Below are 27,363 nucleotides of genomic sequence, written 5' to 3'. Positions count from 1 at the left end.
AATAGTCTGACTGACGTGTAGAAGAATGTGAAGTGTCAAATTCTTATTGACAAAAAAATATTTTTTTCAGAATTCGAAAATTCTGAAAATTATTGTATAATTGTTTACGATTACGTTACGCAAACGTTGTAGGATTATCTGAATAATTTCCCAGAATGTTGAATTAATATAAAAGTTTCTCTGTAAACTCCTATGTGTTACCAATATTATTATTATTCTCATTCGGTGTTTCCTGTTTTTAATGATTTCTTGTCTTGTTTTGCCGCACGATAAATAACAAAATACACGTAAGTATTACTTTTCAGACTTTAAGATAGTTGACGCTTGCTTATAAATCCAGACTACTTACCTTTTAAACTAATAACATCTAAAATCAGTTAATGCGAAAGCATTCTACAGCACTAGCACTACAATTCGTGTGGTATTTATTTCATAGTCTGTAGACGCTCGACAACCGCCAATCTGCCTGTGAAATGGTTCTAAGCTTCTCTAATTTTATACACATACAATCCCACTTTAGAACCTTCCCTCCTTATTCTGATGTGCAGCTCAAACAACAACAACAAAACACTTTTAATTTGTGCTTAATATTTTGTAAGTACTCTTTATTTTAACACAATATGTATATAATATTGTTGCAGGATGAGGATTCGGAAGTTAGGTGCGATGTTCTGCGTCATGTGCATCCTGGCAGGCTGCTTCATCCTCTATGTGGTAATGGACTTAGGCTTCTCACAGGAAAAAACCAAGCCGGCCCCAGACCTTGAATATGTAACTACTTATTTAAACCATGATTATGATATCATTTCTTGGTTCATACATGTTAGGGAAATTATGCCTGATCTTGTGTTTTAATTAGTAGAACTTTAATGTGAGTTGGTAGACTGGTTTTAAAGCATGAATTCTTAATATCAAGGCCATAAAGTATTTAACAAAAAAAAAGTTAAATACTTCAGATGTTTCTTCATGAGTATAACAGGTTTGGTGTGAGTGCACAAATTTGCATGAATTTACTATTAAAGTGTCTGCACCCAGAATGTGTCATTATAATTTGCAAATCACCATGCATTTTTTCAGTACTGATGCACACCACTTGCTAGTCTTGAAAACCTGCTAGCCCAAATTCATGAATAGCTAATAATCTTAATATTATTAGGTAAGTAACTTAAATAACTAAATTCCATAAATTTTGATTCTAATAACACTCTAAATTCCTCAGAGTAAATGGGAATTTTTAAGTGAAAAAGTCCACCGCATGGAGGCTGAGCTGGACAAGAGCCACAAGGTAGTTAAAAATATAAGAGAAATGATAAAACAAATGGATGCTCATGAGGAGAGGGAAGAAGACAAGGCAGTACTCTCACCCCCTAAAGAGGACTCCAAGGAACGGCGGGAAAGGGAGTCTAAAGTAGTTGTTGATGAGCCACCAAGACAGAAGATATTCTCCAAGTTTGATCAAGCCACTTGTCCAGTGCAGAAAACAAGTGTTCCCAAAACTGACATTCAGGTAAAAATATTAATGATACAGTCTTAATATGTTTAGATATTGATGTAGTATTTTGATAGATACATTTTACCTGAAAATAAAATGTTTATTAAACATACTTACCTTATGCAAAGCCTAAATATATGAGAGTAGCGTTTGTTTCCGTTTCCGTATCAATTTACGTTCATTTCGGCCCAGTATCATGACATCCGTCGTCGGTCTCAAATAATACTGTCAACTTCCGTCTGGTTTTTTAGCATTTCCGGTTACCGCCACCACCGAAGGCAGTTGAGTTTTGAGGCTCAATATTTTAATCATTAGGCTCTGATTTTTCACCAGGCAGGTTATAAAAATGTTAGGCTTTGCATAAGGTAAGTATGTTTAATAAACATTTTATTTTCAGGTAAAATGTATCTATTAAACAGTACGTTACCGTTATGCAAAGCCTAAATATATGAGAGACGTGTTTATTATCGCCTGGTGGTGGCGGACAGCATTATGAGACATAATCAGGAAAACACATAGGTCAGGCAATCTGACTATATTGTAAGGGAAAATAGAAAATATAGTGTATTTTGTAATCAAAACTATTTATTGTGATATTAGTATCTTCTTACAAAACATTTATGTATCAGGCATACAAATAATTGTGTAATTAAAAATTATAATAAATTTTAACAAAATCAATTTGTTATTCATTAATTGGCGTAAATAATGAAGAGATAGAACTCGTATTGTTAGAAGGCGCACTAATTTCGCGCCTGTAGAATTTCTGGAATGTCTTCGCTGACCTCCAATTACCTCTAGCCAGGATGTCATCCATTTGATAATTCTCTATCCAATTTTTGGATGCCACAGCTGACGGAAAGCTGCCAGGTGTAGCATCAATGTTAGCTTCCTCAAGAAGCTTTTTTAACCAGCCTCCAATGATTGTACGTGATGCTGGTTTCGGAACGCCGACAGTAGTTATAAATAAATTATCAGATTTGGCAAGTTCTCTTCTTGGTTGTGATACCTGGATTAGGTGTTTTATCCAGTGGACGGGACACAATTGTTTATTGTTCTTATTATGCAGTAACCTCCAACCGGATTGACGATAGTCAGAGGTGTCCGTTTTAGATCCAAAAGCTGGCCAAAGTGTAATATGGTCATCAGATATAATGCAGTGTTTAGAGTTTATTTTGAGTAAGGTAAGATCATGTACTCTTCGACTTGAACAAAGCAGTAAAATAGCTGCAGTGTGACGAGCAACTTCGAAAAGCTTTGATGAGTCAATTGCGCTTTTAGTCATGTGTTGTATCAAGACTTCGACATCCCATATGGGTGGTTTTAATGGTTTTGATTTAGCTAATGAAATAGCCTTTAGGATCTGTTTAACTAATAAGTGTGAGCTTAGTTTATCGCGGTCACTAGGGTTACAGAATGTTGCCACGGCAGATTTATGAACCATTATTGTGCTGAGCGCCAGGTTATCCTTTTGAAAAAGATCAGTTAAGTATCTGGCTAGGTCTGACCCGGTAGGTTCTTCAGCATTTACATGATTTTCTGAAGTCCATGATACCCACTTCTTCCATGCAGATTTATAGGTCTTAAGCGTTGACTCGCGCCAGCTTGCTGAAAGCAGAGTCTTTTGTTCAGGTGTCCAGTTGGTTAAGTGTTTGTTCCAGCCCCACATCTCCACACTTCCAGGATCATTTCTGTCACGTTGGGTGGTGGTAGACCGGTTGTTACGTCTACCAGAACTTGTGGTAGGTTCCTGATCGTGAAAGGTGCAGCTGTTGCTCGGCTCTTCAGGTCTGGTCGCCAGAACGCTCGCTCCCACCGAGGCGCCACTATTAGGTACAGTCCCCTTGCTTTGTTCAGGTGTGACAGAACTTTCGGTATTAGGTGCGGTGGAGGAAACACCCATGCCAGTGAATAATCCCAAGTTACTCCTAGTGCGTCGTAGCATGCAGCTCCCATGTCCTGTCTGTCGAGAGTGCAATAAGTGGGCACTACGTGAGCGCGATGAGATGCGAATAGATCGATTCGTGACTCTCCCCATTTCTTGAAAATTATGCGAGTTATTTGAGGTAACAGATGCCATTCTGGTCGCAGTTTTAGTCGAGAAAGGTGATCTGCATGGCAATTGTATATACCTGGTATGTGATAAATGCTCATGTGTATTTTGTGTTGGTCCAAAATGAGAAAGATCTTCATTGCCAATTCTGTGAGTTTGAATGATTTTGTCCCTCCTTCGTTGCGAAGATAAGAGACAACAGTTTTGTTGTCGGACTGGACTAGGACACTTTTGCACGCCAGGAGCTGAGCGTGGCCTCGCAGGACGTTGAATATCGCAATCATTTCCTTTTGATTGGAATGTAAATTTTGTTGTGAATTTGTCCACGTTCCAAGGATGCTCTGATCGTCTAGCTTGGCTCCCCATCCCACGTCGCTGGCATCTGTTGTCAAGTAGTGATTTGGTATTGGCTCGTGCAACTGGGAGTAGATTGTGCAGTTCTTGTGCCACCAGTTCAATTCTCTCATCGCCTTCACCGTTAGTGATACAGATTTCGTCGGTTCGGACCTCAGAAGAGAGTTTAGTTGACGTTGCAGGAAACGATAGTGGAGTCTGCCTCTTGGGACTGTGAAGCTTGCAAAATTCATGACGCCAATAATCCGTTGCAGCTCTTTTAGTGTGACTTTGCTGGATTTGAGCATGGCTGATGTTTGAGAGAGTACTTTCGATGTTATTCGCTCTGGTAGATACTTCCTGTTTTTCCAGGGATCCCATACTACGCCGAGAAATTCGAGGCATCGCTGTGGTGTTGATATCGACTTCTCTGTGTTTATTGTCCAGCCCAGGTATGTAAGTGTTTCTATTACTATATTTATCTGGTGTTTTAGCGTGGCTGGGTTTTGGTGAACCAAAAGGAAGTCGTCCAAATATATTAATATACGTATTCCTTGGTCTCTCAGTATTTGGGCCACCCAGTTGGTCAATGTGGCGAAAGTTTTTGGTGCAGAACTCAGCCCGAAGGGTAAGCAAGTCATTTGTAGCAACTGGCCTTTGTAAATGAGGCGAAGAAAGCGTCTGTGACTCACCGAAAAATTTAGATGAAAATATGCCTGGTGGATATCGATTTTGGCCATCCAGTCCTGAGATTGCAGGAAGTCTGGAACTCGTTGAATGTTCACCAATCTGAATTTTCCCACTTCGACAAATTTGTTTAGTGCCTTGAGGTTGAAGATTGGTCGCCACGTGCCGTCTGGTTTTGGACGGAGAAACATAGTGGAAATGAAGCTTGGCGAAAGTGTTGCTTTTTCGAGTATTTTCTGCTTCAGCATTTTGTTTATGATATGATCCATCTCTTCTGTGTGTGCGGTTTCCTGAGAATTGATGTTTGGTAAGAACAGGATTGGCCTTTTCTTGAACGGTATTCGATAACCGGTGATCATTTTTAGTATATGGGGTGGGGCCCCCAGGTTGACCCAGTGGTCGTAGAACCGACTGAGTTTCCCTGCACTGAAGTTGCTGGTCGAGTCAATATTTGCGCCGGGTTTGTCCTCTCCTGTCCCGGTGGGACGAGGGAGAGCGCCGGTCTGCCGTGTTCCGGTATGAAACTTCTCGTGTTGGTGGTCTTCTCTTGGTGCCTCTACCACGAAAATTCGAATTCACATTATTTTTAGGGCCAGATCGGAGATCTTTGTAGCCAGACTTACCCGTATTTTTATTTTGTATTTGTACTGGGTTTTTTTGATCGTTCTGCGGTGCAGGGTAGCGATCTTTTTCATTGCACCAGAATACTTTTTTGACTCCACCAGATTTTTCTAGAACAGCGCTGAATTTATCTGCATCAAAGAGATGGCTGCAAGATGGCGGTATTTTTCTTAAAGCGCTTTTGTGGTAAGGGTCTTTTACAGCTGCCAGAATAGCTTCTCTTCTATGTTGCACTAATTCAGATCTGTGACCACATACCAACTGTAATGCATCAGCAGTTGTTTTGCAATAATTTCCATCTGAAAAGATACCTGAAATCTTCGCATGCAAGTCTTTGTACTCTAAGGGTTGGTTTTGGTGAGCATAATTCAAAAGTTCCTGCATATCCTTCTGTAGCGCGTCGCGCTGTTTCAGTAAGGCAAATGTTATGGATGCGAAAGCCTTTTCCATATTAGCTGTATTTTTTGAAACATCTAATCGTCGCACTTCATCATTTGCTTCAAGATTTACGAAACCAGGCGATTGACTGTACAGTTTTTGAATGTCAGCGTAGCGGACATTAACCCACTCAGGATTATCAAATCTTTGTAAATCTTTCAAAAGTTGCAGCATTTCGGGTGATGTTGGTGGAACAGATGGTTCTTTAGTTTTAGTGCTCATTGTAAAATTTAATTCTGCGGGTTCGTTACAATGTTCTGATAGAGATTCGTTTTCGAACAACTCGCCACTAACGTCTAAATCAATATGATCTCGAGATCCAGTGGTATTCGTGCATGCCATTTGATTTTTTAGAAAGCTAACCTCCTTAATCAATTTGTTCAATAACTTACGGCTGCGCTTCTTGCTTCGTTTGCGTTTCTTACTACGCTTGCGATTATCACTGGATGACGAGCTTGACTCCGAGGATGAGCTCGACGTCGAATCCGAGCTGGAAGACTCCCTCCTTCTCTTCCTCCTTGTATCCTTGTCTGGTTCCTGACATTCCACTATGCTCGCTGTACTTGTAGATGGGCCGGGATTATCCATAACTCCTGAAATTGATATCTAACGGCAGTTGATTACCGTTAGAAAATATTTAAAATATTTGCTTCGATATAAACAAATAATAACTTACGAACGGTAACACCGTTAATCCATTAAACATTATTAATACTTATACCTGTCGTTTTTTCTGTTTTCTATTCTAGAAAAGCTTTAAATGTTATTTGTACTATGCGATTAACATAGGGCGATGATTTGAAAAGAAATAGGTAGTATTTTTGACTAATAAACGAAGTATACTTACAGTTTTTGTCGTGGAAAAATAATCACTTTTCGAAAAAACTTACTTTTACCCTCAGGTATAAAACTGAAAACGATAGGTATATTTACTTCTTGGTACTATTGAGACAGTGCTCGTGCATAGGCTGCAGCCACAACCGTCTCGGTTGAAATCCAAACGCCTAATGATTAAAATATTGAGCCTCAAAACTCAACTGCCTTCGGTGGTGGCGGTAACCGGAAATGCTAAAAAACCAGACGGAAGTTGACAGTATTATTTGAGACCGACGACGGATGTCATGATACTGGGCCGAAATGAACGTAAATTGATACGGAAACGGAAACAAACGCTACTCTCATATATTTAGGCTTTGCATAACGGTAACGTACTGTTTAATGAATATTACACTCAAATGAAAATTTTATTAACACTAGATAAATTTACTGTAATCTATGATAAAGAAATAATCAAACTTTATGACTGATAAATGGTAATTACAGAGAAATGGAAGAAGGAATACAATTAATAAATGCATTAACTCAGAAGATGTGTGCATACTGCATGTTAAATATTGTACTAGTACCTATGTATATTTATATAAACTGATGTTTTTTTTATAGATGCTGTCGATGTACGACAGGATAATGTTTGATGACCTGGATGGCGGTGTGTGGAAACAGGGATGGGACATCAGATACGAGTCCAACCAATGGAACCAGAAACATAAATTAAAAGTATTCATTGTACCACATTCACATAATGACCCAGGTAAGGAGATGAATCACCTACCATTTACAATTAAGAGGGAGTGCAGCCAATGGAAATCCCCCATATTTGCCACCCCCTGCGGCCCCTGCAAGGGTTTTTTATTGACTTCAATAAAATTGTTTAATGCACATTCGAACAATCACAGCATAGTAATACAGATACAGATATAGTGACATTTATAATGAACCCGTGTAGCGGCAGCAGTAACCCAGTTTGATCCTTAAATTGGCAGGTGATAAATACTCTTCATCAAAAGAGCTTGTGTTCTGCCAGTGGTAACCAATTTGGAGCCAATTTGACTTGTTCTCTGTGTGAAAAACTTCATGAAATATTAAAACAAAATACATTTGCTCAGTTTTGCTTTACCTTTCTGTCAAATCCGGAACAGATATTAGCCAAAACAACTTTTAAAATTGTGTACACTAATAACTCGTAACATAAGGACTATTCATAGTTTTGTGATGCAAATTTAGTTGTGGCATTTTACGAGTAGTGTGACCTTCCATACTTTACTATGAAATTTTCAGAGAATCTACATTTCCATTTTAAAATGTTTAATTTTGTTGCTTCTTTAGGTGGCAGACTTGAACAACCTTGTCTTGGGTTGCATTTCATTACTTTTGAAAGATATCACTAAAATCAATTAATGTTTTTTTATGTGTGGGGACATCTCACACACGGCCATCCGACCCCAAGCTAGGCAGAGCCTGTGTTATGGGTATCGGACAGCTGATATATCTACACAAATACATAGATAGATAAATATTAAATATAAATATAAATATAAATTCTTACTAGATCTATGTATGACCTATTAGCAAGCGTTTCGGTACTTTGTTTTAAATTCACCAAAAAAGTAATCCAAGTCGTAGATCAAAAGTTGTTCAGGAGACCACCTTTGGGCTGAGTATTCCAATTTTGCAACATCCTGTATATCTATATCGTCCATGCAGGATGGCTGAAGAAGTTCGAGGAGTACTACAAGACCTCGACGCGCGCCATCTTCCAGAACATGGTGGCGAAGCTGCCCGAGGGAAGCGGCAGGAGGTTCGTGTGGGCGGAGACCAGCTACCTGGCGCTGTGGTGGGAGACCGATGCTACTGCTGAGGAGAAGAAGGCTTTTGAGAAGTAAGTACTTTTATATTGTACACTGTTATGTTTTTGTGGTGAACCAACAGCACTTTCTAATGTTTAGATAGATAGATTGAACATTTATTTACTTTTATAACCCAACCATACACTAATAACAGTATGGTAAGCACTTTACAACAAAAAAAATAAGATTATAAACAGTTATGTATACATTTTATGCTGTGGCAGTGAAAGGGCTCTGACTCAGCATAAAGCTACAGTTAGACTGCAATAGTGTGTGTTACAATTACTAAAATAATTATTTAGGGTATGACTTTGTTACCCCATCACCAAAAGGTATACAATTTAAAAAGCCCTGAAATTCTGATTAATATAAATTGTTTTATCTTTTCCAGCCTCCTAAAAGCGGGTAACATAGAGGTGGTGACGGGCGGCTGGGTGATGAACGACGAAGCCAACTCCCACTGGATGTCCGTGGCCCAACAACTCACTCAGGGTCACCAGTGGCTGCTCAAGAACCTCAATTATCTGCCGAAGAACGCGTGGTCTATTGATCCGTTTGGTTATTCGAGCTCGCAACCCTACTTGCTGAAGTTAGCAGGGTTCGAGAATTCGGTTATACAGAGGGTGCACTACAGGGTTAAGAAAGAGCTGGCTCAGCATAAGCAGTTGGAGTTCAAGTGGAGACAGACTTGGGGTAAGACAGATTTTCTTTTTACACAAGCTTCTGACATGGATTTTTATTAGTGTGAAATGTGCTATAATGAGATTGAATTTTTTTTTTTAAATGCGGGAATATCACATTACAAAATTATTTTATTCATAATAAAACCTAATCTTATTTCTTTCGATCTTATTTCTTTTTCGGGCGCAAACAGAAATTTTATTTGGCTAATTTCACAACGCGTCACCTGTGCAAATACATTATGTATAACATTGCACACAACTTGCAGACGGCGTCGGCAAGACGGATATGTTTACTCACATGATGCCGTTCTACTCGTACGATGTGCCACACACATGCGGACCCGATCCGAAGGTAATTTAAAATTAATAATTAGAATAAACTACTCTTTCATATAAAAATCGATCATAGGGATGCTGAAGTACAAACCTAAATGTGTGAACCCTAGGTGGGATATCCACAAAAGTTTTTCCGGTTTCTTGTCTAAGGTGTGGTCCAGCGCCCCAGAGGCGTACCACGCTAAGCTTCGTCTCCACTCAAGAACTTGTTTGCCCCACCTGTCATCGGTTCATCAGCATTTATATGGCCGAAGAATGTAGAATAGTTTAAAATGTTTCAAATATTTATGACTCAGTACGGGCATTTTTTTGTTGCAGGTGTGCTGTCAGTTTGATTTCATGAGGTTCCCGGGCAGCGGTGTGCGGTGCCCGTGGGGCGTGGCTCCTCTGAAGATTATCGAGAAGAATGTACGAGAAAGGTGCGTTAAATTACAAATTGTTAATTTTTTATGTTGTTCGTTAATTTTCTAATGGCCAGTCACTAACACTTTTGAAGTTATTTTGTGTAAATTGCCGGTAATAACCACACTAACTTACTGCCAGTTTCTATAACTCCCTACCAGTGACTAGTACTTACATTTACATGAGCTTTTGATAGCTAAAAAGTAACAGTCTGTGACTGCCAGTCCCCACATTCCTGGGTGCGATTCCTAGCCAGGGCATATTTTTAGGTTGCTCATTTTGCATTACTCCTAGTATGTCAGTAGTTATTTCAAAATTGACCTCCTATACCATTAACAATATAACCACATTCCCAGGTCCAACTTAATCCTCGACCAATGGCGCAAGAAGGCGCAACTGTACCGCAGTAATGTCGTCCTTGTCCCACTCGGTGACGACTTCCGGTACGACACCAGGATAGAGTGGGACAACCAGTACTCCAACTACGAGAAGCTGATCGACTACATCAATAATGAGGACTCTTGGAATGCTGAGGTAAGGGCGGAAGAAGTCAATGGTATCTTGTCATAGAGATACCATTGACATTGATAGATGTAAGTTTTTACGCATGGATTCATAGCCCCCCATATAGAATACAATATAATAGAATAGTTATAGGAGACCAATCATTTATTTTATGATTTGGGGAGCACAATACGAGCTTCTGGAGTGATTTATAATCGGTAATTCGGTACCTCATCTATGTTCGGAGCCGTCTCGCTAATCTGACTAGCCAATTTTTTCACCTTGTTGACAAACCTAGGCAAGCTCTTGTGTTTATCACCGACACGATATGAAGACATTTCTCATTAGATTGATCAATCAATGTATTTTCCCTTCCCAAAGGTCCAATTCGGCACCCTACAAGACTACTTCAAGGCGGTGCACGAGGAGACAAAGATGGCGGACATGCCGTCTCTGTCCGGCGACTTCTTTACGTATGCTGATCGCAACCAGCACTACTGGAGCGGGTACTACACGTCGCGGCCGGCCCACAAGAACATGGATCGGGTGCTGCTGGGCTATGTGAGGTGAGTGTGGATAAGGTATTGAGGTTTGCAGCGATATATAATTGTGGGGAAATGTAGGTGTAACGGCTGTGAATATAAATATTTTTATATTGGTTTTATTTTCACGAGCGTTAGGTATACAATTTTGTTTTTCTAAAATGTCCAATTTATGGATATGCCAAAGTTTTTCACATACACTTCCGTAAATGTGAATTAATGGCAAAAAACATACCCATTTTCGTGTAACGTACTTATATAGTACTCGCTAATTCGTTTTTGATTACAAGTGAAGGGGACAAAATATGAATAAGAACAAGAACACACCACTGATTTTTAATGTGTTATTTCCACGCACATGCTCACATTATGGCAACTTTCGTCATAAAACGATTTCCCACCTACCAGGGCAGCAGAGATCATAACCTCCCAAGCGCTATTCTCCGGGGTGGTAGACCGCGTCATCAGCCTGCAACTCCGAGACAAGCTGGAGTCAGAACGACACCTAAACTCACCATTATAACTTGTACAAGAGATTCCACAGCACAGATTTTCAATATGTCCTTTCCATGTACCTGCATACAATAATAATAACAATTTACCTAGAGGTACAACACATGCATACCCATCTTCCTAACTTTATATTTCCCACCTACCAGGGCAGCAGAGATCATAACCTCCCAAGCGTTATTCTCCGGGGTAGTAGACCGCGTCATCAGCCTGCAACTCCGAGACAAGATGGAGTCGGCACGACACTTAAGCTCACCATTATAACTTGTACAAGAGTTTCCACACAACTTATTTAAAATTTATTCTTTTCAAGTTCCCATATCACACAGTTTTACGATATTAAAATTGATAATACGATTTCCTATCTACCAGGGCAGCAGAGATCATAACCTCCCAAGCGTTATTCTCCGGAGTAGTAGACCGCGTCATCAGCCTGCAGCTCAGAGACAAGCTGGAGACGGCGCGGCGCGCGCTGGCGCTGTTCCAGCATCACGACGGCATTACTGGCACTGCCAGGGACGCTGTGAAGGAGGACTATGCGGAGAAGTGAGTGTTTTGTTTAGCTAGGTGCAGTACGATTTAATAAATATGTGCCCATCATATAATGAAAGAAGAATGAAATGGCGCCCATCTGCGTGTGCGTTAACATAAGTGCGTCCGTTCATAAGAACGAATGATGTGAGAGGATTTGGACGAATAATAACACCCAGGTCTTTTTGCGTCACCAATGCGCGGTTATAAAACATTACACCTGCAACTCTACCCCTCACCTCAAAATGGACCAAAAAGGGTCTTTATAATAATAATAGTTAGATGCTTTCAACCTTTGATCATTACCTTAATTTATTTGCATAAATATAATGTGGAGTTGAAAAAATGTAGAGTAAGCTATATTTATTTCAACATCCAAAACATCTCTCCCACAGAATGCTAGCAGCAATAGAAGCATGCCAAGCGACCATCCAGCAATCCGCGTACAACCTGCTCGGCCAACCCCAGATAGTAGAACAGACCCAGAAGGACATTTACTTCGAAGTGGACGACATCTGGTGGCACAACAACATCCCGACGCGAATCACTCTGGCGATTGATTACCTGTCGCCGGCCAAACGAGTGGTGTTGTACAATCCGCTCACGTTCCGCAGGCAGCAGGTCGTGTCGGTGTTTGTCACTAATCCTAATGTTGAGGTGAGTTAATAAGCTTCTTGCTGTTAGGTATCCTAAGGCTAAGTGCCAATTTCTCCATAGTCGGTTATCTAACCGACAGTGATTGATTGATAAATTAAACGTCATCTCCATATAAAATTCATGACAGATGTGTCAAAAGCAACCGCTACTCCCTGGTTATGCTCTAACCGACTATGGAGAAATTGGCACTTAGTCCTTCTTATTATACCTATTCTATGACCTTACCAAATCATCAGTCAACCTTTGTTACCACGTTACATGCTTTACAAGTTATTCCTTCTACAGTGTGCTATAGTAAGCCGAAACGGGGTTTTTCAGAATGACCCCCTGTGTCACCCCATTCCGCTTACTATATACCACTTTACGATACTGTATGTATGTATAATTATGAATGTACCATTGATTCAAACTTGAATAGCCAAAACTTTCAAAACCATGTCCTAACCCCTCATGTCCCCAACCATCCAGGTATTCGACCCGGAAGGCCAGCCGATGACAGCGCAAGTCTCCCCCGCGGTCTCCACGCTGCTCAAGGTGTCGCTGACGACGGGCAAGTTCGAGCTGTCGTTCCTCGCCACTGTGGACCCGCTGTCCATGGCGGTTTATACTGTGAAGCTGCGGGAGGAGAATAAGATTAATAAGTGAGTGATAAATCATGTTAAATCATAAATTTAAATATTTATAACTGAGTAGACATGTTCTATTCTATTCTTTGTGGCGTTTTTGGTGCTTGTACGTATACGCGAATATAAACTTTCATTTCCCACTCCGTCCAAACAGCTAAAAGGTGTAAATAAATAAACCATATGAAAATGGCGTATGGTTCATGCTATTTCGCTGTTATCATATAGGAGTATCACCATATGCATATCATTTTATTGAGGACTGATTTTTCAATGGTCCTTTCAAAAATCCGCCCAAAGTATTGTTTTAAACGCTAGCTAGAAACGTTATTACAATGGCCAATTCTATCAAACCGTTTTCGCTAACCTTAATACCACTTCCAGATACACGTCATTCGCAAAAGTGCGCGTAATCAACGCAGACTACTGGTCGGTGGACCTGCCGGAGATGTTCGCCGTGGAGACCACGCCTCGTCTCAACGAGAACATCACTATCCAGGCGGGGAACAGCACTAGAGTGGTGACGGATGCCAATGGCTTGATTAGAGCCATCGTCACTAGGGATGGGAAAGTCACGCCGGTTCATATGGAGTTTGTTCAGTGAGCATTCTTTTTATACAGGCTGTTGTAAAAAGGGTATACGAAGCCGAAAGGGGGTGACTCAGAGGGTCATTCTGAACAACTTTTGTTCTATGTAGTAATAGGATATTTTTTTCCGGAATTTTCCAAACTCGCGTTGCTGTTTATTTATACTACATTGTTATTTTAATAATAGACAGTGCTACAATTGTCATAACCAAAAGACTTAGGAGGCGGTAAAAATAAGAACTAACGCCGCCATCTTGTAATACGAATTTACGTTTGCACACTCACGCCTTCATGTCAAAAAGAGCCTTACCACTGTAAATTTTAATCTCTACCTTGATTTACACACGTTATACTGTAGTGTGACCACTAGTGCTGTGCTCTCCCTTATGCATGCGGGGCGAGGCCGCCACAAGCGTGACAAAGACAGACATAGACACGTGACAGAGCGCAGTAGCCGATTTCTCTCTCTGTCTCGCCGTTCGCATACCTCAGAGAGTGCACAGCATTAATGGTCACACTATAATGCATGTGTAACTGACTGTACATTATGCAAAGTAAAGGTTTATGTGCCTTGATGTACCTACCTATTTAATTAAGCTTACCGTACCAAATCTGTCCACAGCTACGGCAGCCAAAAGGGGCAAGACAACAACAGCGGCGCGTACCTCTTCCTGCCGGACGGGCCGGCGCGCGCGGTGCGGGCGAGCCCGTACCCGGAGGCCGTGCTCATATCCGGTCCGGTTAAAGCCACGCTGTCCGTCGCGTATGTCGCTGAGCACGTTGCTACTATTACACCTGCGGTATGTTGTTGGCTTTTGTTTTTAGAATGAGCGTTGATTGAGTTTGAACGATGCCAGACTGTAGCCCTACTCTTGGCACGCAATGTATTGGTTTCATCTTGCCTTCTCGCCATTTGGCACTCCCGAAATCGACGGTGGCGCCATCTTGTCTTATCTATTGAGCGGTTTTCCGTCGAAAACCATCAAAATCGAGTCCAAATTGTGAATTGGCACTCTTGACAACCTTTTTGACAGATGTTATTGTATTCATTCTTGTGTTTAGGCAAGTCATTTAGGCAAGAACAAATAAACAACTTTTGAGTGGAGATTTGTGAATAAAGTAGTTAAATTATAGCTCGTTTGGCGCTACAATGTACAGGAAATTTAAGTACAATGTGTACCATCGCTCTTACGATGAAGGAAAACATCGTGAGGCAACCTGCATGTCTAGATTTCGCACATCTAGATAATATGTGAAACCCATATGTAATGGCTCGTTTGGCACAACAATTTACATAGGATTTAAGTGAAATGTACCTATATTATCCCTCTTACGATAAAGAAAAACTTCGTGAGACAAGATATCTAGGCAAGAACAAATACATTAACTAACAATTTGTGAGTGGAGATTAGTGAATAAAGTAGCTGAATTATGTCTTGTTTGGCGCTACAGTGTACATGAAGTTTAAGTAACAATGTATACCATTGCACTTACGATGAAGGATAACATCGTGAGGCAACCTACATATCTAGATTTCGCACATCTAGATAATATGTGAATCCATCAACCCGCAGTGGACCAGTATGGTGGGAATAGCTCGTTTGGCGCTACAATTTACATGGTTTCTAAGTTAAATGTATACCATGACCATCCCGTTTACGATGAAGGAAAACATTGTGGCAACCTGCATATCTAGAGTTTTCATATCTAGATTATAATGTGAACCCACCAACCTGCAGTGGACCAGCATGGTGGGAAATGGTCCATGCATAGGAAAGCAGTTTAGACATTAGGGATATGTACAATTGTTCCATTCGAGATAGCCAGGTGCAGGTACGTACACCCCCGCAGAGAATATATGATAGAGCAGCCCGTTAAGCCACAACACCCGGATTGGTGGAAGGATCCACCATTTAATATGGAGATGAACCTCAACTTCCAGCACATCTACATGCCTAAATACTATAGTATCTTGTAAATATTTCAGTACTTCATGAAAAAGATTTAAAAATAAAAACATTATGTAAGTTTCAGAATTCTTTATCTTTATAATAATCATACAGACATACTTTTGTAGAATAATAATTTCACCACCACTGTTGAAATACTTGCAAACTTAATAATATAAGGAACATATTAACATAGGAACACTTTTTATAATATTATTTAACATTTCTTAAAACGAATGTTCATATACTTCGACATAGGATAAGTATTAATATAAAATAATATTTTTAGTCACAGGAAAAATAATATAAAATCTACTTAAATCATCACATCATCTACTACTGCACAACAGCATCTATACCCATAACTAGTAACGCTGGTTATGGGACTAGATGGACTTAACTTTGTTATTTCTTGATAACTATTGCACAATTTGTATGAGGATATTGACTCCATCACGGACAGCTGCTGCAAGGTCCCCTTTAGGCTTTAGGGCATTAGCCCATGCTGTCAGCAGTTCGGCCTATCCCTGCTTTTCCTCTATGGCCATCACTCTGTCTACTTCTACATCAACTTGGTAGCGGCGGCTGGATCTATGCTGTGAGGTGCTGTGAGGATGAGCTGAGCGGCTTGATAGTTTAGTATGGGCTTAGGATGCTGCACCTCGACTTTAAGTATGTTATGATCCTGCCATTTACCACGGCGGTCCTCAGTCTGAAAAAAATAATTACACATTAAACATTAACTAACATTTAAAATAAAATGTTTTTCTTTCCAATACTTAATATTTAAAAAAAGTAATGAAGTATGATTAGTGGGTCATCTTGGGGGATTTTAGCTTACGGGGATTTTAATTTGGTAGTCATAACAAAATGAAAAGTAAACTTAAGATTTTAACTTACTTTACGTTAAGTCCATCTTTTCAAGACCCTTCGACCGCATTTAAGGTCGAGGCCATTGATGTTATTTTCTCATAATTTTAACTTCCCTAGGTCGGTCTTAAGAAGATCCCTGGCCATTCCTGGGTAACTTTCTAGATATTCTACTAGTAATTTCGTCTGGCGGTACGACGGCCGAGTTGCGGAACTCTGTGGGGAAAAACTAGGTTCATTATAATGATCATAGTGGATATACAGATGATTCTAACACGTTTGGTAACTGAACAACTTACCATAATATTGGTTTTTAAACTTTTTACGTTGTTACTTATTATGAAAATCCACCGACCGGCCATGACAACAAGAATTTTAATGACAATTTGTTTTTTTTTTCGTTTTCATTCATTCTTTCACAGAGTAACTGTCAAAATTGACTCACAATCCAACACAAGTTAGAACCAATTCGAATTAGAACACGATCGTGAGCCAATTCATGTCGGGAGTGCCAAATCTAACTTGAAATTGCCATAAACTTGTGTTCGATCTTAACACAATATGAATTTACGTCTTGCGTGCCAAGAGTAGGCCTACTGGTGGTATGTGCGCGACTCTGCGTCGACGGTGCGGTGACGTTGCTACGAAGCCAGTATGGTTTGGCATGTCGTTCAGATTTAGATAGATAGAGTAGGTATTATTTATTTGTACTACGACAGAAAATAAATGGCGGTCTTATAGAATAGAATAGAATAGAATACTACTTTATTGACTAAAAATAACACAAATAACAATTTATACAGTGGAGTTAAAGCAATAGGCGGCCTTATCGCTAAAAGCGATCTCTTCCAGGCAACCTTTGGGTGGAGGAATGACTTAAAGAATAAGGTGGGAAGGTGTACAAATATAGTAGTAAACATTCACAATTTTTATAATAAATACTTAAATACATACATACAAGATATACAAAAAGGCAGAGGAAATAGTTATCTAGATGTATATTATATATCACTTAAGGCGATGATTTTTTCAAGACAACCTTGACCCGAAGGATATATTTTTTAATTTACTTATATGAAAAAAAAAACTGTTAGAGATTTAGGACCTTACCACAAAAACTAAGACAGTATTTAACAGATATTTAGCGCTGTCAAACGCCTTCAAAATCTGACAAATTGTTTTAAACACTTGTTAAACAATGTTTAAAGTTTTTCGTGGTAGTACAGTTAAAGTTTCAACGTTACGCACTGTACATCTTGTTCTTCTGTTACTGTTTCTTATTTCTGTTTCAACCCCCAGATAACCGTCTACAATAACCCGAGCCTCCCTCACGCTGAAGTGGAGATCACCAACACGTTCCTGCTGGACCCCGCGGCGGACAACCTCGAGCTCGCCATGCGTTTCTCCACCGTCATAGCCAATGGGGACGAGTTCTTCACTGACTCTAATGCTATGCAGGTATACAACTACACATCTTATCTATCACTATCATGTAGTGCTAATAACGATACCTCATACATCAAAATCTATCAAGCCGTTTAAGCTACAGGAGGGAACAAAGAAACAGACAAACATACATACATACAATCGAAAAACCTCCTTCGGCAGTCGGGTAAAAAATACTAGCTGTATTGGGAGCGGTGGAGACGAGTCTTCACTGACTCTAATGCTATGCAGGTATGTTTTGTGTTATGTAGTTAACTAAGAGCTGATTTTTTATTTTCAATGGCTAGATAAAAGTTATCTGAGGAATAAAATCGTTGCTGTCACTGTTTTGTACAAACATTCTAACGCGACAGCATCAGAATTATTCCTTAGGTAACTTTTATCTGACCAATGAAAAATCAGCCCTAAAAAGTTTAATATGCAGAATAAATGCTAGGTTTAATTATAGGTGTTATAATAAATATGGATGAACAAAATGGCGGCCGTTGCAGCTTTGAAAAGTTGACAAGGGTGGAGAGGAGAGCGCGTCTTTGCCGCAATATACGAATAGCGACAAGTTATATATTATGGACTTTAGTGTATTTTTAAACCTACCTATATATAATAACCTACCAATTAGTAATGATATTGATAATAAATTAAATTAGCAATAAATGATATTGACACCCCATCAAATTCGTTCATACGAAAGTCACAATCAGTGAAACAATAACTTCAATACCGTTATCTCCTATTTTACAGATGATAAAGCGCAAGCGTTTCTCCAAACTCCCTCTGCAAGCGAACTTCTACCCTCTGCCGAGCGCCGCGTATATACAGGATGACGCCGCCAGACTCACGCTGCTCACGTCCACGCCGCTCGGCGTGGCTGCGCTGAAACCTGGACAGATTGAGGTGGGTGTTGATAGGAAATAATTATCATAACATATAGGTACCTTGTATTGTACCCATAGCCTATGGGTACAATACAAGGTATTTCAAGGCTTTATACGTCAACGTAATAGATGCATCTATTACGTGTGACGTATAAAGCTTTGGTCTGTTAATGAACATAGTCCGTATGTGCATCGAACTGCCCTGTTGTCAGTGCTGTGTTGAAGGCAGCATATTGAGAAATAAAAAATCGCCACATCTCCACTACAAATGCTTATGTGAAGGCACCGTTACTAAACTTACATAGTATAATCAGTTTTATTTGCAGTTTTTCTCTATGGTTGATAACATTTAATAAAATTTGCACAGATAATGCACGACCGTCGTCTCAGCAAGGACGACAACCGCGGGCTGAACCAGGGCATCACGGACAACGTGCAGACCCGACACACCTTCCGCCTGCTGCTGGAGCCCGCCGCGCCCTGCCAGGTGAGTTAAGTAGAACCTCTAGAATACAGGGTATCGTTGGTGAAGTCAGCCGAAAGGATCCTCCTCTTCTTAGCGCACTAGCGCGCCTAGGGGTGAAAGGTCTAGCCAGGCAGAATAGCGTTAGTCGCTGACTGCCCAGCAAACGAACGTAATGATAATAATATGTGGAGACATCTCACACACGGCCATCCGACCCTAAACTAGGCAGAGCCTAGAGCATATGGGCATCGGAAAGCTGATTCTTTCGTCCATATCTTTGATCCAGGGGGTGTGACACAGACGACAGCATTTTGTTCTACGCAACTTTTGAAATTTATTTGTGTGTCTAGCCGAGCAGTCAAAGTCACTAACCACTACACCATTCTATAGTCCAATAAATACAAAAAAAATACTTCTACCCCCCAGGCCAAGACACCCCCCGAGCACCCATCAGGCCAGCTGACCCTCGGCGCGCACGTCTCACAGCAATCCCTCCTCCAGCCCGTCATAGTGATGCACTACGCGGACGCGGCCGCCACCGCCGCGCCAAGTTATAAACCATATAGTGATGTGGCCATGCCGGGGGCTGATGTGGTACTGGCGGCGTACAATGGATTTGTTAATGCTAAGGTGAGATTGTAGGAAAAAAGGGGCACTGGGACTAAACTGGCAAAAAATCGATCAACGAGCATCAATTCGAGCTGAATGGAGGAACACACTGCGAGCACTATGCAGGTATTACGGATAGGATGATTGAGGATGTAGGTATACTTGTAACTACAGATTCTGATAAAAAAAAACAATACTTATGTAAGTGGCAGGTGGACTTTATCTATCAATACTCCATCCAGCTACGAAAGAGCCGCCATTTTTATATTGTTTCAAGAATGTTTGTGTTGGTTTATGTGCATGGTATGTAATGTAAGCACATAAAAAATTAAATCTTTGCCTTCTCCTTCAACTGACCTATACCACTCTTCCCCAGGACAAGTCCGGGGCGGTGTCTCGCGGCGCGGGGCTCACCTTCCAGCGCGTGTTTCTGGAGACCTGCTACGGGGACGGCGGCGTCGCTGTCTACTACCCGCCCGGCAGTGGACAGGTGACTAACTACTCTTTCTGTTTTACTATAAAAAAAACTTTAAAAATTGTTTAACAATGGTTTTAAACTAAATTTGACAGATTTATTAGGTCTTTGACAGCTCTCTAAACATCTATAAAATACTATCCAAGTTTCTGTGGTCTTTATATAGAGATAACCAAGGCTGACCAAGGAAGACTTTACATTTTTGTTAGATCTAACGTTTGTATGGGGAAACGAAAAGGGTTGTTTTTAGGATTATCCCTATTATTATATCCAGGTTTTTTTTTCATATTTATGGCATTCAATTAGGGTGTATTATTTTTTTTGCCAATAAATAACTAATTTTATTTATTTCAGGTGTATCTGCCGCACTTAACTCCAGTTCTAAATCCGGACCAGATGTTTGAGAGCACCTTGACATTCAACCAGATCAAGGAACCGATCCCCGACGGAATTTTGAACCTTTGTCCAATGGAAATAAGGTCCGTTTTCCTAAAGAAAAGTGCCGACACAACGTAGGGTAGCGATGTGTATTGATAGGTAAACTAATGTTAATGTATTTTTATTTATTACGTCCCAGAATTGTTGATAACACTTATATAAACAGACTAGTATATAGAGTTTGAGAGTTAAATAGATGAATAAAACTTAAAAAAGTGTGCTGTGACATTATAATAAGCCAAAAGACGTAAAATTTACAAAGCCGTATAAATTTGTTTTACATAATATTAAAAGCAAATTATTAATTATAGTATCGACTCAACGCAAAATTTCTGTCTTTTTGAGCTAGATCTTTCAGGCTTTCAATTTCCTGTTAGGTCGTTACTGTACCCAACAACTGATAATATTAGTAAATAAAAGACAGGGACTGGCAAACTTTTGCGTAGATATGCCACGCGTTTGGATAAGCTAAGCTTACGAGTATTAATTGGTTGTGTTGAGGTAAGCTCAAAATTCCCTTAACGCATTTTGATAATGAATATAAAAATCTGCAAAAAATCTTATGACTGTTTTATAAAAGGTAAAAAAGTTAGGCTCTTGTTTAGGCGTTTTGTATGAAACATAGGATTTTAGATGTATGATAGATAGTCTTGCACAAAACGTGTAGTGTAGGTACTTAGATAAGTGCTGTGCAAAATCTAAGACGAAATTTGTTGACTGAAAATAAATAAATTCTTAATTAAACTTCGTACCAGTTTAAAAAGTATAAACAATAATGCGTCTGGTATAGTATTATACAATACTTAAAAATATTATTAATGCATTTCAAAAAAATATTTATTGACATTTACATTACTAACGCGGCGGTCCATATATGAATGAACTTTCGTGTTTTTGTTACTTACTTATGTTTTTCACAAGAAGTGTGGAATTTACGAAAGGCAATGATAATGCGATGCATGGATTGGTTTTTTCTAGTATTTTAGTAATCATCGTTATCTAGAAACTGAACGGTGTGGCGATCTCAACCATAGCTCGTAATAATTTGTCGTGGTCAGTTGGACTTGGACACGATTGTCTATGCCAATTGTTTATCTGGAAGTACCTATTATATTATCTACTAATAAAGACACATTTGTATTGTGAAAATTGGAACTCGTTAAGCTTGACACTTTTTAACTTGTACCGACCTCAATTTGTGCGTCACATACTAAATTAGAACTAGTTTTCATGTGGCAAACTTACTGGGTAAATTAATACATGAGAGTTTTAGCATGTCTTCCATGATGTAGGAAATAAATGATGTAGTGTCAAAGTGCAAAGTGTTATGCTCAATGCGTTCCCAAAGTCTCAATGGGGTCTTTAATATTTATTACTATTATTGCATTTTATTTTATTTATTTATTGGAAGTGTTATGTAGAACTGTGTTATGTATATAATTATGTGTGACTTTAACGAAAACATTGTGATGTAGATATTTGAGTTTTGTAAATAAATGATTAAAGATATTATGTATAAATTGACCCGCAATCTTTTATTTCATCTAAACAACCTGTGCTTTTAAATTATTTATTCCATTTAAATTATATGGGACACAGAAATTACAACGATATTAAAATAAATTCAAATACATAACAGTCATTGAAAAGGATAAAATACCATATATGTTAATCTTGAGCGTCATTAATTCATATTTTATACCACACAAAACGGTCAATGTTCAAATATACTGAAATGTCATACAATATTAAAATTATAACATGCACAGATAAAGAAACAATATATGAACGGCAGCCATCCATACATGGGAGTAAAGGGATAGCAACCTTCATATTGCTGTTTTATTTGCGCTCGCATATCTAACACACGTACACTTGTCATATTAATACTGAACTGAAAAATACCACGCTGATAAAACAATACAGGTATGAGTGTGCTAAATGTAGTTTTGAAAATTCACGCAAACGGGAATATTTGATTCTATTGGCTAGTACTCACTAACGTCATTACTCGATAGTTTTACTCGAAGTCGAGTATAAATCTACTTGTGGACTGCAAAACTCACAGCTCGATAAATTAAAGTAATTATGCCATGGGTTTTACTCGACAGTTTAGCTCGATCGAGTAATACCGTATGTGAGTACAGGCCATATCAGACAGAATAAACTTATTCTGTTAAAAAAAGGTGTTCACAAAAGCACAGAGAAAAACATTATGCACGGAAGGCGCTGTATTTTATGTTACAATAGTTTTCGCTAATTATCAAAAGTAAATGTCGGCACATTCTGCGTATAAGCTGCGCCATTAAATGGTAGACTAAAAATAGAAGCTGATGTGATGACTCGTAAAGTTTAGTTTAGTCTAGGTAGATAAACTACAGCCTATGACTAGCATGCCCTTAGACTTGAGACTGTCTTTTTTGCAAACGGTCAAAAGCCTTAATTGACATTCATTACATAGAAAGAGCCGCCATTTTAGATCTAGTTTATTTATTGGCGCAGCTTTTAGTATCTATAAAACCCAAGTAGGCCTTACAGTTTCACGTATCTGTGAAGGAAAATTATTTAATATACTTAAACGGCAAATATCCAACACATTGCTAGATATATTTCTGACTAGATATAATAAAAATCACCCGGGCTTAAACATAAATAACAAAAAATACGATAGTAATAATTCACACAATTCATAATAATTTGACGGAAAATCCAATACCGTACGTAAACTAAGGTACTAAGGTTTGTACTAAATATTCTAATGTCATCACAATCATGTTATTAAAACAGCCACATCAATCGACCAATCAAAGACTTCTAATAATAAGTAAGTATAATTATGACTAAAATAGGAAACCATTTCTGAAAAAAAATTACCACTCTAAATATGTTTTAGGTGATAGGAATGAGCATCCTAGTCAGCAAATTAATCGCTTATTCAAATAGCTTTATTAAATTTGATTACAATATACCTTATCAGAAGGAAATCATCCTGGTTTCATTGTTATTTATTTTAAAAAAAACTAAGTGCAATTATACACCCCTTTTGGGGAAGCGAAGCGGTTATTAGTTTAGCTTATGTAAAACCCCTTAAATTCAATGTCAAAAACGATCTACAAACCGCCAACACTAGATCGACGCAGGTGTGCGAAACTTGTCTCCCCGCCTAAGCGAAACTATAAAAACAGCTTACGCACTCGCCTGCCGGCCATTCTGTTCTCAACAGTCGTACCGAAAGGGTCTCCCGAAATTGTAACCTAGCATTATGAGAACAAGAGAAATAAAGGAAATTCCAAGGCCAAACTTGTTTTGAATTTTTATACTCCCACTGAAGAGTCCAATAACTTCAGAAGCGGGATTATCCAGCAAAAATATATTGTTTTTGTTTCCACGCCTGCATACCATAAAAGTCGATTTTCATGAGAATAAAATGGAAGAATCGTCCCCAACGAGACGAAGTACACAAAGGGTGACTTCTCGTAGCCCGATACTATGCCAAGCTGCACAAAGAACAAGGGCACGGGAAAGACCAAGCAGATCCATGGAGCCTAACCCATCGACAACCCGACCCAGCCGTTCCAGGTCACCATCAAAATCCTCAAGGCGCAAGCGTCGTCGTTCTCCCAGTACCAGTAGCTCAAGTGAAAGAGAACAATCACGTTCCATGAAGAAAAAGAAGAAACAACCTGATGAAGACAGTGCATTTATCAATAAGTTCATGACCATGATATCGTCACTCCAAAAAATAGGTAATAATGATAAGTTGCCCTTAACTAATAATGTATTGCCAGAGTTTGACCCTATGTCTAAGGAACAGACGATCGACGCCTGGATAGGTAAAATTGAGGAATGTGCCCAAATTTATGGTTGGGATGATCGACATAAGATCCATTACGCGTTGCCTAAACTGTCAGGGGTGGCCAAAGTATGGTACCAGGGATTACCAAGCCTTTTGTTCACTTGGAGTGAATGGAAAGAAAAATTAAAAGAATCTTTCCCTAGTTACGAAAATTATGCCGATTTATTATCAGAAATGCTTAGTAAACGCGCTAAATACGGAGACCGGTTAGATCTATATTATTATAACAAAATAAATTTGTTAAACCGATGTGAAATCGAGGGCCGCCGTGCGGTAGATTGCATTATAGCTGGAATAGATGACAGGAATGTTAGACTTGGGGCTCAGGGCAACAAATTTAATAAACCCGAAGAACTATTAAATTATCTAAAAACAATTAAGCCTGGACAAGAACGACGTACTACAGACATAAACAAAAACAAAGAAAAAAATTATAACGCTGCTTCAATACCCTCAACATCCGCGAATAGAAATGCTTCACAACCAAATCGGTATAGTGACATAAAATGCCATAATTGTAAAGAGGTCGGACATACATTTTTCATGTGCACTAAACCAAAAATTCGCTGCAGTAATTGTCACTTGCTGGGCCACCTAGTTGCAGAGTGCCCAAAAACCAATAAAACTGCACAGGATAAAACCAAGTCCATTATGAAAATAGAAAGTATAGGAGATTCTAGTTTCAAATATAAAATGCCTGTAAAGGTGAATGGTAACGTTGTTCACTCATACGTAGATCTAGGGAGTGATGGTACTCTGATGCGTGTTAGTGACGCTAAAAAAAACGGCATTAAATGGCAAAACGTTGATGGACCATTACTGAAGGGACTCGGTAATATTCCTTACCGACCGATAGGGTTAGTACATGCAACTATCGAAGTACAAGGTGTAGTAGAGAATGAAGTAGAAGTTTTGATCGTAGATGACCATCTCATAAGCAGCCCTCTGCTAATAGGTCATACCTACACTGAAAGACCAACTGTGAAGATAATAAAAACTCCAACTAGCGTTATAGTTAAAAAGCTAAGCCAATCATCGCCTAACCACCGGAAAATTTCATTATTGTGTAATGCGGGCATAATTATAAAGTCAGGTGAATTCCAAGCGGTACCCGTGAAGGGTGATGATGATTTCTCCGGTTTTGTATACGTAGATGGATGCGTCAGAAATTGCCCAGACAAGGAGTATTATTTATTTCCAGGCGAATACGAAATGAAAAACGGACTAGGGCATATTTTCATACAAAACATACGTTCAAGTGACATATGTTTCATAGAAGGAGAGCTAATTCATCGTAGTGTTCCAGTAGAAAACGTATTGAAGGTGAATAATATTATCAAATCATGGGAAGATGAGGATGCGTCGCCCATTAAACACGGGGAATGCTTAACACCGGAACAAGTTATAAAACTAAAGGAACTCTTAAAAGACCATAAAGACTGCTTCTCAGATTCGTTAAAAAACTTGGGATTCACCACAGAGTCAGAAATGGTTATTCAACTGAAGGACTCCGAGCCAGTGGTGTATCGCCCGTACAGACTGTCCTACGCGGAACGTGCGCAGGTCCGTGAAATGGTGGAAGAAATGCTAGAAGCAGATATAGTACGTGAGTCTCAATCACCGTATGCGAGTCCCATTGTCTTAGTCCGGAAAAAGACTGGAGAGCGCAGATTGTGTGTTGACTATAGGGCTCTGAATCGTAAGACCGTTCGCGAACATTACCCATTGCCAAGGATTGAGGACCAACTAGACATGCTGTCAGGAAATAACGTTTTTATTTCACTCGATCTTGCTTCTGGATATTACCAAATTCCAATCGCCGAAGAATCTCGCAATAAAACGTCATTTGTGACGCCAGATGGGCAGTATGAATACAACAGGATGCCCTTCGGTCTAGTGAACGCTCCGTCAGTCTTTCAACGAACTATAAATAAGATATTACAAAAATCCAGAACAAAGTACGCACTCGTATATATGGATGACATTCTTATCCCTGCTAAATCGTTCGATGAAGGAATGACTCGATTAGAAGAAGTGCTTATGCTACTGCGCGATGGAGGGTTCACACTCAAAATGAGTAAGTGTCGTTTTTTCTTTGATTCCATCGAGTATCTAGGTTTTGAAATAGGAAAAGATGGCGTAAGACCTGGACTGTCGAAAACGAAAGCAGTAGCGGATTTTCCTACACCAAAAAATATTCACGAGGTACGTAGATTCCTAGGTTTGGCTGGATTCTTCCGTAGGTTCGTGAAGGGGTTTGCGTCCATAGCCAAACCACTAACCGGACTTTTAAGGAAGGATGCCTCCTGGAAGTGGACTGAAGAAGAAGGAAACGCTTTTCAGGAGCTGAAAAATATTCTTACTAAGAGGCCAGTTCTGATGCTCTACAACCCTACAGCTGAAACGCAACTTCACACTGACGCAAGTAAGCATGGATTAGCGGGCATACTTATGCAGAAGAATGAATCTGGAACCTTTATGGTTGTAGCATATTATAGCCGAAGAACAACGCCTGAAGAACAGAAAATGCATTCTTTTGAGCTAGAGACGTTGGCGGTTATATCTTCACTCGCCAAATTTCGCGTGTATTTACTAGGAATTACATTTAAAATTATAACTGACTGCAGTGCTCTACGCACAACTTTTACAAAGAGGGATCTGATTCCACGAATTTCTCGTTGGTGGATCCAAT

At 39.4% G+C, this 27,363-nt stretch overlaps 1 protein-coding gene and 1 long non-coding RNA gene across 2 annotated transcripts; one reads left to right on the top strand and one right to left on the bottom strand.

Moving 5' to 3' along the window:
- Positions 1 to 25: 25 nt before the first annotated feature.
- On the top strand, positions 26 to 22,339 carry LOC105380392 (alpha-mannosidase 2). The gene is made up of 21 exons (XM_038107437.2): positions 26 to 287; positions 642 to 771; positions 1,220 to 1,507; positions 7,068 to 7,215; positions 8,169 to 8,343; positions 8,703 to 9,004; positions 9,261 to 9,346; positions 9,649 to 9,749; positions 10,089 to 10,266; positions 10,618 to 10,802; positions 11,661 to 11,834; positions 12,215 to 12,476; positions 12,945 to 13,117; positions 13,484 to 13,699; positions 14,310 to 14,487; positions 17,806 to 17,964; positions 18,694 to 18,846; positions 19,195 to 19,314; positions 19,720 to 19,923; positions 20,279 to 20,392; positions 20,732 to 22,339. Exons 2-21 carry the CDS (start codon positions 643 to 645, stop codon positions 20,891 to 20,893), a joined length of 3,507 nt encoding a protein of 1,168 aa, XP_037963365.2. The 5' UTR covers positions 26 to 287; position 642; the 3' UTR covers positions 20,894 to 22,339.
- On the bottom strand, positions 16,044 to 17,103 carry LOC105387593. Its single transcript, XR_007267772.1, has 2 exons — positions 16,537 to 17,103; positions 16,044 to 16,348 (listed from the first exon to the last, which is right to left on the bottom strand). It is a non-coding gene; the product is annotated as an uncharacterized LOC105387593 (long non-coding RNA).
- Positions 22,340 to 27,363: the final 5,024 nt, after the last annotated feature.

Source organism: Plutella xylostella, chromosome 25 (assembly GCF_932276165.1).
Source record: "Plutella xylostella chromosome 25, ilPluXylo3.1, whole genome shotgun sequence".
Lineage (NCBI taxonomy): Eukaryota > Metazoa > Arthropoda > Insecta > Lepidoptera > Plutellidae > Plutella > Plutella xylostella.
Note: the sequence above shows the minus strand (reverse complement) of the source record. Positions and strands in the feature narration are given on the sequence as shown.